Below are 13,446 nucleotides of genomic sequence, written 5' to 3' on the forward strand. Positions count from 1 at the left end.
ACTACACTGGCCACTTGCAGTTTCTCAAAAAGGCCATGTTCTTTCCTTCCTTGGGACCTTCACACATACTGGTTTCTCTGCCTGGAACACTTTTCTTCTCTCCGTGTCACCCTTCAAATCTCAGCTGAACTTATACTTTCTTACTGGACTCTTGCCCTTGTAGAGTATTACTCATTACTGCATTTTGTTCCCTTCCTTCAGAGCACTTAGCGCAGTTTTAGTGATATATATATTTGTTTGTGTGCCTACTGGGTGTCTCTACCACAGTGTAAGTTCCATGAGGGCCGGGACCATGTCAGCTTTGTGCACAATTTTATATCCACCATGGTGTCTGGCCCTTAGCATATGCTTGGTAAATATTTGTTGAATGAAAACCTTACCACTTCAACCAGGGATTCCCTTACCTTTCCAATATCAATCCACATTGTATCCATAATCACTTAAAAGGTTTTTCTTAACTTCTCATACCCATCGAGGCATACCCATTTCTCTGTTATTCAAAGACAAACCCAAACTTCTTTTTATTTTGAGACAGGGTCTCACTCTGTCACCCAGACTGGAGTGCAGTGATGCCATCTCGGCTCACCACAACTTCCACCTCCTGGGTTCAAGCGATTCTCTTGCATCAGCCTCCTGAGTAGCTGGGATTATAGACATGGCACTATTGCCCGGCTGATTTTTGTATTTTTAGTAGAGATGGGGTTTCACCATGTTGGCCAGGCTGGTCTTGAACTCCTGACCTCAAATGATCCACCCGCCTCGGCCTCCCAAAGTGCTGGGATTGCAGGCATGAGCCTGTGCCCAGCCTTCAAAGCCAAACTCTTAAAAGCATCTTTTCTGTACATATTGCCTCCTTCCTTACCTCTAAAGTCATTCTTTAACCTGCTCCATTTCACCTCTACCCCCATCATTCAACTGAAACTGTTGTAATTAGGGTCACCAATGACTTCCATGATGCCAAATCCAAAGGATCCTCTTCTCTCTTCATCTTACCCCACTTACAGTAGACTTCAACCCAGCTGACTATTTTCCTCCTCCTGGAAATATCCTTTTCTCTTGGCATGACACCATACCTCCCTACTTATCTCTGAACCCTCTTCTCTTCTCTCCTACACGTGTTCCCCTGAGATCAGCAGATCACAACCTTCATTGTACAATAGGACCTTGCAGGGAGCTTTCAAAGATTACTGCTTTGTCTCCTCCCTCCCAAGATTCTTATTTAATAGGTCTAGGGTTATAGCCTGGGCATCAGGAATTTTTTTTTTTAAGATCGCTGGGTAGTTCTTACGTACAGAGTTGAGAACCACTGCCTTAGGGGAATCTCATCCACCCCCATAGCTTATACTGTCATCCCTGTGCTGACAATATGCTGTAATTTCCAAATGTGTTTCCCAGCCCAGACCTCTCTTCCAAACTCTGGACTTATATATCCTCCTGCCCTTTCAGCATCTCCATGTGGCTGTCTGATAGCATCTTGGAATCTATCTTGATTTCTCCAGCTCTGTCCCCTCATTCACTCATTTTATCAACAAGTCCTATCTGCCCTTCTTCCAAAACTTATCTTGAATCCGATTACTCCTTTCCATCACCACTGCTCCCACCCTAGTCAGTCCAAGTCACAGCACCTTATGCCTGATTAACTATAATAACAGTATCCTCCTTGACACTTCTTCACTGTCACTCCAGTCCCTTCAGCCCAAGTGGTCTTCTAAAAATGTAAATCAGATTTTGTCCCTCCACTGTTTAAATCTTTCAGGGGCTTCCTCTCAACACAGAATGAAATCCAGAGTCCTTACTGTGGCCTATAAGTTCGCACAATTTGGCTATACCTACTTCTCTGAACAGACAGCTCCTTCTTACCTCAGACCTTTTCGGGAACGTTTTCTCCTCCTCAGAATTTCAAGCCCCTTGCTCTTTGCACATCTGACACCTTCCTATTCTTTAAGTTTCCATTTAAATATTGCCTCCTTCAAAGAGATCTGTTTTGTGCATTCCACCTAAATTAAGTTCCCACCCCTCCACCCTCCAATTTTCTGTATCCTCATAGTAATTTGTGTCCTCAAAAAATATTGAATGAATGATGAATAAACTTATGCATAGTAAATGCATATTTGTTATAGTATATACAAGCTCACTTATTCAACAAATATTGATTGATTGTCTGAGGCTGGGAGCAGATAAGTTTTATTCTGTTTTGTCTTAAGGGAGCCCAAACTGGACATCTCCTTAAAAGTGTTGGCAGTTAGAAGAAGAAAGAATCACTAGCCATAGAATTCTACTGGAGGAAGCCACATCCATTTCTTTGTCTCTGCTTAGTTGAAATATAGTCCTACATGAGAAGATAAGTCTGTCTTAGCCTTGAAAAAACCATTGAGCATATTTTGCCATTGATACTCCCTCAGATGTGCATAAATTATTTAAACATACTAGAATTTTTTTTATTGACCAGTAAGACAGTCATTTATAAAGGGTTATTTTATTATTGGGTCCTTTTTCATTCAGGCGAAAGCACTATATCCAAAGCAACCAGAAATTGTTGTACTTTTAGTACATAAAGCAAAATAAATAAGAATCGTATTTAGAAGAATAGGAGGCTCATTAGTGATAGTAGAGACATTTGAGAAATCAACTAGAGATTTCGTCAAGTTTTGGGGGACGCTTCTATAGATATAGGAGTAATTTAATTATTCCAGAAGCTGAATGTATTATATAACGCTTCTTGTTTTCAGCAAGTTGTGTCAGAGGAGTAAACCATTTATAGATTGTGTGTGTGTGAAAGTCTGGGTGTTACAGAACTTCCTGACCATATATTCACTTTCTTCCCCAAAGGAATTATTGGGCCATTTGAATAAGATAACCAGTAGCTTAAGAGATAAATACCAAATGCACATCCACCCAGTGTATGTTGGCTATTGGTGACCTGGAAATATAGCCTAAGTCGAAAGCATGGAATTGTCATATGACAGTGTTTCTTCGTGCATGGATTGAATCATAAATTGCAAACTGTACCCATAGCCCTAGAGCTGTTTTGTTTGTCCAGCCAGATGGTTTTTTAAATTTGAATTTGAATGTCTTTTGGCAAGGCTTGTACTCCTCAATTTGCCAGATTCTCCACTGTCCCTTGTTATCTTTAGCCCAACCCTTTTACTCATTAGTGTTAATTTCATGGCCCCTCAAGTTATTTGAATATGAGGCCTCTGCTTCAGACTTTTTTTTTTTTTTTTTTTTGAGCCAGAGTCTCACTCTGTCACCCAGGCTGGAGTACAGTAGTGCAATCTCGGCTCACTGCAACCTCCGCCTCCCGGGTTCAAGTGATTCTCCTGCCTCAGCCTCCTGAGTAGCTGAGATTACAGGTGCCCGCCACTATACCCGGCAAATTTTTGTATTTTTAGTAGAGACAGGGTTTCACCATGTTAGTCATCCTGGTCTTGAACACCTGACCTTGTGATCTGCCCACCTTGGCCTCCCAAAGTGCTGGGATTACAGGTGTGAGCCACTGCGCCTGGCCCTGCTTCAGACTTTTAGGTTATAGGAATTGCCTATGATAGGTCCCCAAAAAAAAGATCTAAAATGAGATTACCACCATTTTGATTTTTTTTCTTTTTCTGTATTAATAGGGCCATTCACATGTTAAACTGCAGCTTGCAGCCATGTTTTGTATATCAAACCTCATATGGAATGAAGAGGAAGGTAAGAGATTGGTGAGATTTGCTTTGAAAAAAATTATGGGAAGAGTGTCTTGCACAGTGAAGCTAGCAGGTGCCCCTGAGATCCTGGGCAGAGGCTCTGTTCTTGGACCATCTGGCCCAAGCACCCTCCAGAGTCACCCTGGTATGAGAATCAGTGGAATTAGCGCAAGTCAGCCAGACAGTCAACACTGAGTGCCCCATTTGAGCCAACTCTATACCAGATTCAAGGAGGGAGAGTGAGAAGTAAGTGGCAGTCCCTGCCATGAGAAAGCTGATGAGGAGAATGTGAGATGCACTTGAAGAAGGTGAGAGGAGAGAGTGGGTGGGAGGACGAGCCTTTCGTTGTGAGCAGAGGAAGCACATATGAGGACTACAGGCAGATAAACATGATGGAGAAGAAAGTGCATTGGTGAAAAATCAGAAGTGCAGTGTGACCAGTGAAGCAGCTAGTCTGTAAGGAGGCCTGTATAGATCAGAGGTTCTTTACTGTGACTGCATATTAGAATCACCTGGGAATTTTTACACCAGGCCAATTAAATCAGAATCTCTGGGGTGGGCTCCAGGCATAAGTGTTTCTTAAAGCTCCCCAGATGATTCCAATATATAGCCAAGGTAGCAAATATAGGAGAGCAGTGGGTCTCAAGGCTGGGTTGGCTGCATTAGAATCACCTGGGGAACTTTTTTAAGTGCAGATTTCTGGGCCTCATCCCTAGAAATTCTAATTCACTGTGTCTAGAGAGAGCCAGTGCATGAGTGGTCACTGTGGGCTCTTCAGTGGGGAAGACTCCAGGGGATTACTCAGCTGCGCCCAAAACAAAGTGCAAGAAGGGAAACTGGATTCCGCCTACAGACCTAGATACCAAGTACCACCTGTGTACTGGGGAGACAAGCCACCCTCAAGGAGATGTTAGTCTAGTTGGAAAGTATAACAGAGTGATAGGAAATTGGAAGTGCCAGTTGTGCTGAGAGGCAACAAAAAGTGCTGGGAGGACAGAGGAGGGTAGAAGATAATAGAAAGGGGAAGGTAAGACCTGTTTGGAGTAGTAAGAGCCTGGCCTGATCTGGCCAGGGCCATGGGTATGTCCTGAAAGAAGTGATGAAGCTGGGAGTGAGTGGCAGAGGGTCTTGTACCAGGCTGAAGGATCTAACCTTGACCCTGTAGTCCACGGAGAAATCAGTCCAGCTGCAGAACCCAGGATAGACTGCAGGCAGGATGGTCAGGAGGCAGAGAGACAAGTTAGAAGGCTGTCAGAGAGTACAAGCATGAGCGGGTCCAACTACATTGGGAGAGGGTAGAGGACAAGGGGTACAGGAGGAGTAGGGAGTGAAGGACACTGGTAAGGCTCTAGATTGTTAATTGTACATCAAAGAGAGTGTTTGCCTGGGTCATGTTCCCAATAACCTGGCTTTAATCATTTAGGTTCACAAGAACGCCAGGATAAATTACGAGACATGGGCATCGTAGATATTCTACACAAACTGAGTCAGTCACCAGATTCAAACCTTTGTGACAAGTGAGTATGAATGCAGAAAGCCCTTGCCTTGGGCTATGTTGGATTCTTTCATGAAAGGGTTTGAATTGCTTGGTAGTTAACGTGGCCACACTTTTTAAATCTTTTAGATTCTTAGATTTTCTTTATAATTTTCTGTGAGCCACTGTACGACATTTGAGTGAGCTGTAAACTAATGATTACCAAATTATTAAAGACTCTCACTGTGAATTAACATGAGTCTGGGCTATCTTCATGGATAGGATCCAGAGACCATTTGCATACATTCCCCTGATCATTAGAATAGACATGCATGTGGCCTTTTGGAAAGCAGAAAACCAGTAATGCAAACATTCTTTAGCTCAAAACCTCACTGAACACCCATTTTGTGCCAGGCTGGCCCGGCTGCTAGGGATACAAAAGCAAGCACTAAGGAATCACTGTCCTCAAAGAGCTCATCATTTCCTGGTAGAGTCAAGAGTTATAATCAGATACGCAGCTAACCTCAAAATAGCCATAAATGATCTTCCTAGCTGTGTGTTCTCCCTTGTAACAGCCTTCAGTTTCCATTTTGCCTTTGTATAATAACAAATCAGGGAACATCAATACTTTGAGTCTGTAGACTCTTGGGCGTGGCTTAGAAGCCCTTCAGCCCTTAATGGTCTGGCTCTGCCTTTCTCATCTTCCCCGCACCCACCATACACACCCCATACTGCAGCCATACCTGCCTGCTTACAGTAGCACACCTTCATGCATTTACACATTCTGTTCCATCTGCTTTGCTATCCCAGTCTCCTCTCCTTTGAGTCCCCATTCATTCATCAGATAGCTCTTTTTAATACCTGCCTTCTGCCAGGCATTGTTTTAGGCATTGGAGATATATTGGTGAATAAAATTGATGGAGTCTTTGCCCTCATGTAACTTACATTCTAGTATAGAAGACAGATGATAAGCAAATGAATACATAACACAGTATCAGGTGATGAGAGAGGTACCATGGAGAAAAATAAAGCAAGGTGAAGGAATGGAGAGTCAAGAAAATTTATTTTCATGTAGGTTAGCCAGTAAAGATCTCTCTGAGGATGACATGATCAGAGACCTGAATGAAATAAGGAAGATTTCATCTGGGCAAATGCTTAGAGGAAGAGTATTACAGGCAGGGGTGATAGTGGGTTCAAAGGCCCTGAAGCAGGAGTGAACTTGGTATGTTCAAGAAACAGCAAAAGAACAGAGGGCTGATGAAAAATAGTGAGGGGGAATATGCTAATAGGTGGAAGAAGCCAGATCATGAAGAGCCTTGTAGGTAGGGTAAGGACTTTGGCTTTTATTCAGAGTTTAATAGGAATCATTGGAGACTATTAAGGAGAGGAGACATTATCTGATTGAATTTCTTTCTTTTCTTTTTTGGAGATGGAGTTTCGTTCTTGTTGCCCAGGCTGGAGTGCAATGGCGTGATCTTGGCTCACCACAGCCTCTACTTCCTAAGTTCAAACGATTCTCCTGCCTCAGCCTCCAAGGTAGCTGGGATTACAGGCGCCTGCCACCACACCCAGCTAATTTTTTTGTATTTTTAGTAGAGACAGGGTTTTACGATATTGGCCAGGCTGGTCTCGAACTCCTGACCTCATGTTATCCACCCACCTCATCTTCCACCTACCTCGTCCTCCCATAGTGCTGGGATTACAGGCGTGAGCCACCACGCCTGGCCCTGATTTGAATTTTGAAAAGATCACTCTGGTGACTGTACAGAGAACCATCTGTAGGAGGGCAAGAATGGAGGTGCAGAGACCAGTTAAAGGCCATTGTAATAATGTCGGTAAGGGATGAGGGTATTAGTGTTGGAAGTATTGAGAAGTGGTTGGATTCAGGATTTAATCTGAAGATGAGCACCAACGGGACTTACTCGCAGATTCAGTATAGGATGTTAAAGAGAGGAAAAGAAGATGTCTAGGGTTTTAGCCTGAGCAACTGGACAGAGGGTGTTGCCATATACCAAGATGGTGAGGAATACAGAAGTGTGTTGCGGTAGGGAGCATCAGGAGTTCTTGTTTGGGTATGCCAGCATTAGGATGCCTATTAGATATCCAAGGGACTTGAAAGAGCAGGGCTGGGGGTGTAAATATGAATGGTATTTAAAGCCATGGAGCTGGATGGAGTCACCTAGATTAAGTAAAAAAGAGAGAAAGGAGGGCTAAGGACCAAGATCTAGAGCCCCCCTCCGCCTACCCCCCAGCATTTAGGCAGTGATAAGAAAGATGCAGCAAAGGAGCAGAACGAACAGCTAGTGAGGCAGGCAGAGACTTAGGCACATAAGGTGTCCTGAAAGCAAAGGAAAAAAGATGCCTGGACAGTGGCCATTTATCCTTCAAAACTCATATCAGGTTGCCATGTCCTCCAAAAAGCCTTGCTTGACCTATTCTCTACCCTCACCTCCAGGCTTTGCCAGGGATGCCTTTTGTGCTCCCATAGCATCTGTAGAACACGTCACACTGTGTCTTGGCTATCAGCTTGTCTGTCTTCTCCACTGAAGGGGAGAGAAACTTAACTAACTCCTCTGAAGTAAATGGCTCTCCCAGATTGTGAAGCACACAGGACAGGCTGGTCCTCTGCTTCCCTGAAGCTTAACATCCTGTAGGCTAAAGAAGAATAACTAGGCTAGGAGCAGTGGCTCACGCCTGTAATCCCAGCACTTTGGGAGGCTGAGGTGAGTGGATTTTGAGGTCAAGAGCTTGAGACCAGCCTGGCCAACATAGTGAAACCCCATCTCTACTAAAATACAAAAATGAGTCGGGCATGATGGCATGCGCCTGTAATCCCAGCTACTTGGGAGGCTGAGGCAGGAGGATCACTTGAACCCAGGAGGCGGAGGTTGTGGTGAGCCAAGATTGCGCCACTGCACTCCAACCTGGGCAACAGAGCGCGACTGTCTCAAAAAAAAAGAAAAAAAAAAAAAGGAAGAAGAAGAAGAAGAAGTAAATACCTGCAGCCCAAGGCTGCTGGTCAGATGAGTGTAACATCAAAGTCAAGTCCAGCCACATGCTGAAGGCTGGATTTGAGCTTGTACTTTGAGGACTGGAACCTCCACCTCCACAGCTGCTGGCATAAACGATGGGCTCTGTCAGCCCATCTCTTCTGCCTGAGAGCCAGGTTGTTCACTGGGGTTTTTATCTCATGTTTATTCAGAAGTAAAAACAGATTTTACTTAAAATCATCTCAGAGATAACCTAGGATGTAAGACAGGCCTTACCAGCATCAAGTGGGATAGGTTTAGCCTGCTTGCTTAGACCACTCTGGTGCTGTTTTCACATAAATTTTTAGTTCTTTTTAAACTTTTTTTTTTTTTTTTTGAGACAGAGTCTCGCTCTGTCGCCCGGGCTGGAGTGCAGTGGCCGGATCTCAGCTCACTGCAAGCTCCGCCTCCCGGGTTTATGCCATTCTCCTGCCTCAGCATCCCGAGTAGCTGGGACTACAGGCGCACGCCACCTCGCCCGGCTAGTTTTTTGTATTTTTTAGTAGAGACGGGGTTTCACCGTGTTTGCCAGGATGGTCTCGATCTCCTGACCTCGTGATCCGCCCGTCTCGGCCTCCCAAAGTGCTGGGATTACAGGCTTGAGCCACCGCGCCCGGCCAGTTCTTTTTAAACTTAAACCCTCATTAAAAGAATCAAGGTCTGAGCTACCCAACCTGAGTCCATCTAAGAAAGGGTGATCTTGCCTCCAAACCATTCTTCTAAAAAGACTCCTTAGATAATGATAGTAGAAAGACAATAAAGGTACAGTGTCTGAGACCCAGAATAATCAAACCTAGCCAACCTCTGAATAAGATCCATAAGGAGTTTGAATTGGCAGATTTAAAGAGCAATACGGAATTTTGATCAAGACCCTTATGTGGTATTCACATCGTAGTACAGTAAAGTCTATCACCTGAAGAATACATCTCTCAGGTTCCTTTTGTCGTTAAGGCTTTGATCCTTTGACTTTCAGATGCTTACAGATGAGAAGCTATTGCTAACCAGCCCTCTCCACCCAGGCTCAGAGGGCTTCAGGGTTGCAGGGTCCCAGAGCTCCCACCTCCGTCAGAACTGCTCTTCTCAGCCTCTTTAAGTATTTGGGGAGTCAGGTGGATGGTTTGTGGCATCATTCATAAACTTGTTTCTGAAAATGTCCTTGTAGAACCCAACTTGCTCATAACTTGGAGATAATCTTTCTAGAGTTTTCTGTTCTGATGAATTGGACTATTCACAGTATCATATTTAGAGTCTTACATAATTGCAAGAATATACCTTAGTATACCACTTAAAAAACTGTTATGTCCATTACTGCAGAAACTGCACTTGAATCCAGCTTATTGTATGCATAGTCTACTTGGTATTAGTTTGATTAGCTATTGTACCTGAACATTGTAGACTTTCTTTCCATAGCTTAGAAGAGGAGACCATTGCTGAAACCTGACGTCCTAATTCCCACAGTTTCAGCCTCTTTAGAAACTGCTAAGTTTGTGATAGGAATAGTAAAGGAGGCCTCCTTGGGCCCACCTCAGATCAGGATAGATTAAGTCACTGTTCACATTCTTTTTTTTTCTTCGGTTTGTTTTTGGGGTTTTTTTGTTTTGTTTTGTTTTGTTGTTTTTGGGGATGAAGTTTCGCTCTTGTCACACAGGCTGGAGTGCAATGGCACGATCTCAGCTCACTGCAACCTCTGCCTTCCAGGTTCAGGCCATTCTCCTGGCTCAGCCTCCGAAGCAGTTGGGATTACAGGTGCCCGCTACCACACTCGGCTAATTTTTGTATTTTTAGTCGAAATAGGGTTTCTCTATGTTGGCAGGCTGGTCTTGAACTCCTGACCTCAGGTGATCTGCCCGCCTCGGCCTCCCAAAGTGCTAGGATTACAGGCGTGAGCCACAGCACTGGCCTACATTCTATCTTTTCCTTTTTACCTGGCCCATTTCCTTCTTCCCCCATCACCGTAACAACGCACATCTCACATTGATCAGTTATGGAGTCATCAGGTGTGATGAGAAGAACAAGATGAAATTGTAGCCGCCTTCCACAGTTTTGAGGCATGTAAAGCATAAGACAGCCTCATCCCATGGGCTCTTTGGCCCCTTCCATGCACCTTCTGATCACCTCAACACCATTTCCTTGGTCAGTTTTCTTATTTGCTTCCCAGAACCCTAAGTGTCCTCCTCTAGTGTTGTGCTTCACTGCGTAAAACCTACATGGCAATAAGAAAAAGTGAAGAATTTGAGACCTATCACAACTATATGCCAGTGACAAAAGAAAACATTATAGAATGTCAGCACATACCAGGGACTGTGGAATGTCACTGAACTGCAGCAGGTTTAAGTGCAGGAACAGCCCTCTGAGAGAACCACAGAAATAAGAATATAGCCAGAGTAGATTTCAGGTATCTGCCCACTGCAGATCTCTGCCCCTTAAGGTAGGTGCCCACCTGGGCTCACCCCAATTCCCTCTGGAGATTTACTTTTTTAGACTTCCCCAACTATCATCATTGAACCATAGGGTTTTTTACCCCAATTACAATTCTGAGATGGCTAACAGGAATTTTGTGATTTCAGGGCAAAGATGGCACTGCAGCAGTACCTGGCATGATGGGAGTGCCCCTGGGCACCTGCGAGCATCCCACCTCCTTGTTTAAGGAAGTACAGGAACCAGCCTCATTTGATTCCTTCTATTTGCACAAGTCACCTTGGACTGCAGGGAGCTGTTTTGCAAAAGCAGTTTAGTAGGCTTAGATCTCAAATTCATCTTGAGAACATTTTTTTGAGGTAGTAATTTCCTCAGAAGACTCTTGTGTTTTGTTTTGGTTTTTTTTTTTTCTGAGCTACCCGGACTCTTTATTAGAACAATCAGTCATTTTCCTTTGGACCTACAATTTTTTGCCTATGCTGCAGCCACTTTGTGAGTGAGAATGAATATGTCTGTGTAAACACACAGGCACGCGTGTGTATGTGCACGTACATGGGCCAGAATGAATGGATGTGTGTGTGTGAGGGATACCTCAGATTTTTCTTTTCTTATTTTGTGTGAAAATCTCTTTTCTACAGATTTTCCAGGGTTTAAGCATTGCTTGCTGTATAAAAAAACTTTACTGAATTATATACAGTTTGAATGAAATGTTATTTTAAAAACAAAACAATTGTTAAGTGTTCCATAAAGGTTATGTTGAATTTTGGTCAGATGAATATTTGTAAGTAAAAAATATATGCATTTCTGAACCTCAACTTACATAGATTTTCTTTATATAAAAAAAAAAAAAGAAAAAGTTGGCTATAGTTGGCCTGATTAACAGGCACTATACATGGTGCTGTGCAAAAATAGTAAGCTAGCATCTTACTGCCGTCAATATTAGCAGGTACAGAGCCTTTTTTCATCCTAATTTAATAAGTTCTCAGGCTTCCAAGTCAGACAGACAGGGAGGAGTAAAGTGAGGCGACAGATTCACCATAGGCTTTTTGAAGCATCAAAGGGAAATATAACTACTGATAGTGAAAGCCCAGCCATGACCCAGATGGGGCTTACCCTTGACAGGAACTAGGGACCGAGAGCCTCCCAATTGCCCTAACTCCTGTCATTGGTATTAGCAATATCTGGCCGGATTTAGAACCAGTCATGGAAACTTGTGCTCAAACTAAAAGTAGGTCATCACTTCCCAGAAACAGAACACCTTGTGCTTCCTGAAACAGCATATATCACTGTGAAACTAAAGAATGTTCTACAGACACACCTGTAGAAGGAAACAAAGAACAGGATAGTTTAGAAAGCTTTCTCTTAGCTGTATTCAGCAAATTTCATATTAGTTGCTCAGGATTGCTCGTTGGTATGCTTTTGTAAAATGAGATTGAAATTTAATAAAAGATGCAACTAAAATCTTTTCCTGCATGAAGCGAAAAGCACTCAAGTTGAGAGAGGGGCAATGGAATCTCCCCAGGATGACTGAAGATGACTTCTTTTTACAGCAAGTACCATTAGCCTTTCTGCACCCAACTTCTGGGTCAGCAGCAAGGTGAACTCAACAGAAGTTGCTCTTGACTGTTTGAAGGTAGAAGCAGCCTGCCCTTTGTCTTTGTTAAAAGAAGGTCAAAGGCGTCACAACCAGGATGCAAGGTCTGTGGTCCAGAAGCTTGCGGTGAGTGTGTGCCACTGATGGAGCCCCAAGCCCACCCACCAGCCACTCCTGATGGGGTTGCTCACACTGCAGCTGCCCTATCACCACCCTGCACTTTCCTTGGAAGATTTAAATGTTTGATTGCAAATGAATGTTTTAAAAATGTATTTAATGCAATTTTTCCTGCTCTCAACATGACTACCCAAGATTCAAGTTACTATTTTTTCAGAACATCACTGATTTTAAAATCTGTCCCAACAGGACTTGGTTTTGTGCAGATATCAGAGTGCTAATGTGAGAAACCCGGTTAAAAGAAAACTTAGTTTATTGGGAAGAAAGCCTTAGGCCCACTCGTTTCTAGTACTGTGAAAATATCCTTGGTTGGCATTTTTAACGCAAAACATTATAGTATTGGTATTAAATAGTACCAGGTAAATATAAAGAAACCAATAATGAATTGCTGAGACAATCTTGAACCCAAATAGCATTAGAGAGCTGAAGGCCCAATGAAATAACACTTTCACACTTAAACTCTGTGGATACATCTTGCCTGTGGGTATAAACAGATGGTCAAATTAAAAATGCTTTACTATAATTAACTTTTCTGAATTGAATGAAGGGAAATGTATTTATTGAAACAAAGCTGTTTGCTGCTTTATGCAGGTGCAGTGTTCAGTCAGCAAGGAAGTGGGAAGAGTGGACATGGTCTTGTGTCTACACCCAAGTTCTTAACTAAGCTTCTCGCTCTAATACTGCATTCTGTTTCTCCTTTTGTGCCCTCATTGTAATCCAAAATTTATGAACTAGAAAAGAATGTCCAGTTTAATAAGTTGCATTTTTTTTTCCTTAAGCACTTTATTCAGAACAATACATGTTCTTCTGGTAGTGTTTGGATAATATGATTTTAACACATGCTAATAAAAGCCAAGAAAAATCGTGGCAACTTCTAAAAAGGAGTCTGTTTTCCAAATGTCTAGAGCATTAGGAAACATCAGAAGATAATGTGTACATACTTTTGGAACCTGTGATTCTTGGTAAATGAAGGGCTGGGAAGTGCTTTGCATTTCAGAGTGGGACCCAGTGCTTTAGGGTAACTGTGGCTCCTAGAGGCATCTGCAGCAGTCTGGGGACCCCACTCTT

The 13,446-nt window shown here is 43.1% G+C and overlaps 1 protein-coding gene across 24 annotated transcripts in view; it reads left to right on the top strand.

The window, feature by feature from the left end:
- ARMC8 (armadillo repeat containing 8) overlaps positions 1 to 13,259 on the top strand; it is a 112,971-nt gene extending 99,712 nt beyond the window's left edge. For 23 of the 24 annotated variants that reach the window (XM_045386906.2, XM_074031113.1, XM_074031111.1 and 20 more), the window contains 3 exons: positions 3,618 to 3,690; positions 5,110 to 5,203; positions 10,757 to 13,259. In XM_045386906.2, the coding sequence (XP_045242841.1) occupies positions 3,618 to 3,690; positions 5,110 to 5,203; positions 10,757 to 10,790 (201 nt within the window). In that variant the 3' untranslated portion in view covers positions 10,791 to 13,259. Of the gene's footprint in view, positions 1 to 2,204; positions 3,691 to 5,109; positions 5,204 to 10,756 lie in introns of all 24 variants that reach the window. The other variant, XR_012430739.1, reaches the window with a different exon arrangement.
- The last annotated feature ends 187 nt before the right edge of the window (positions 13,260 to 13,446 follow it).

Source organism: Macaca fascicularis, chromosome 2 (genome assembly GCF_037993035.2).
Source record: "Macaca fascicularis isolate 582-1 chromosome 2, T2T-MFA8v1.1".
NCBI lineage: Eukaryota > Metazoa > Chordata > Mammalia > Primates > Cercopithecidae > Macaca > Macaca fascicularis.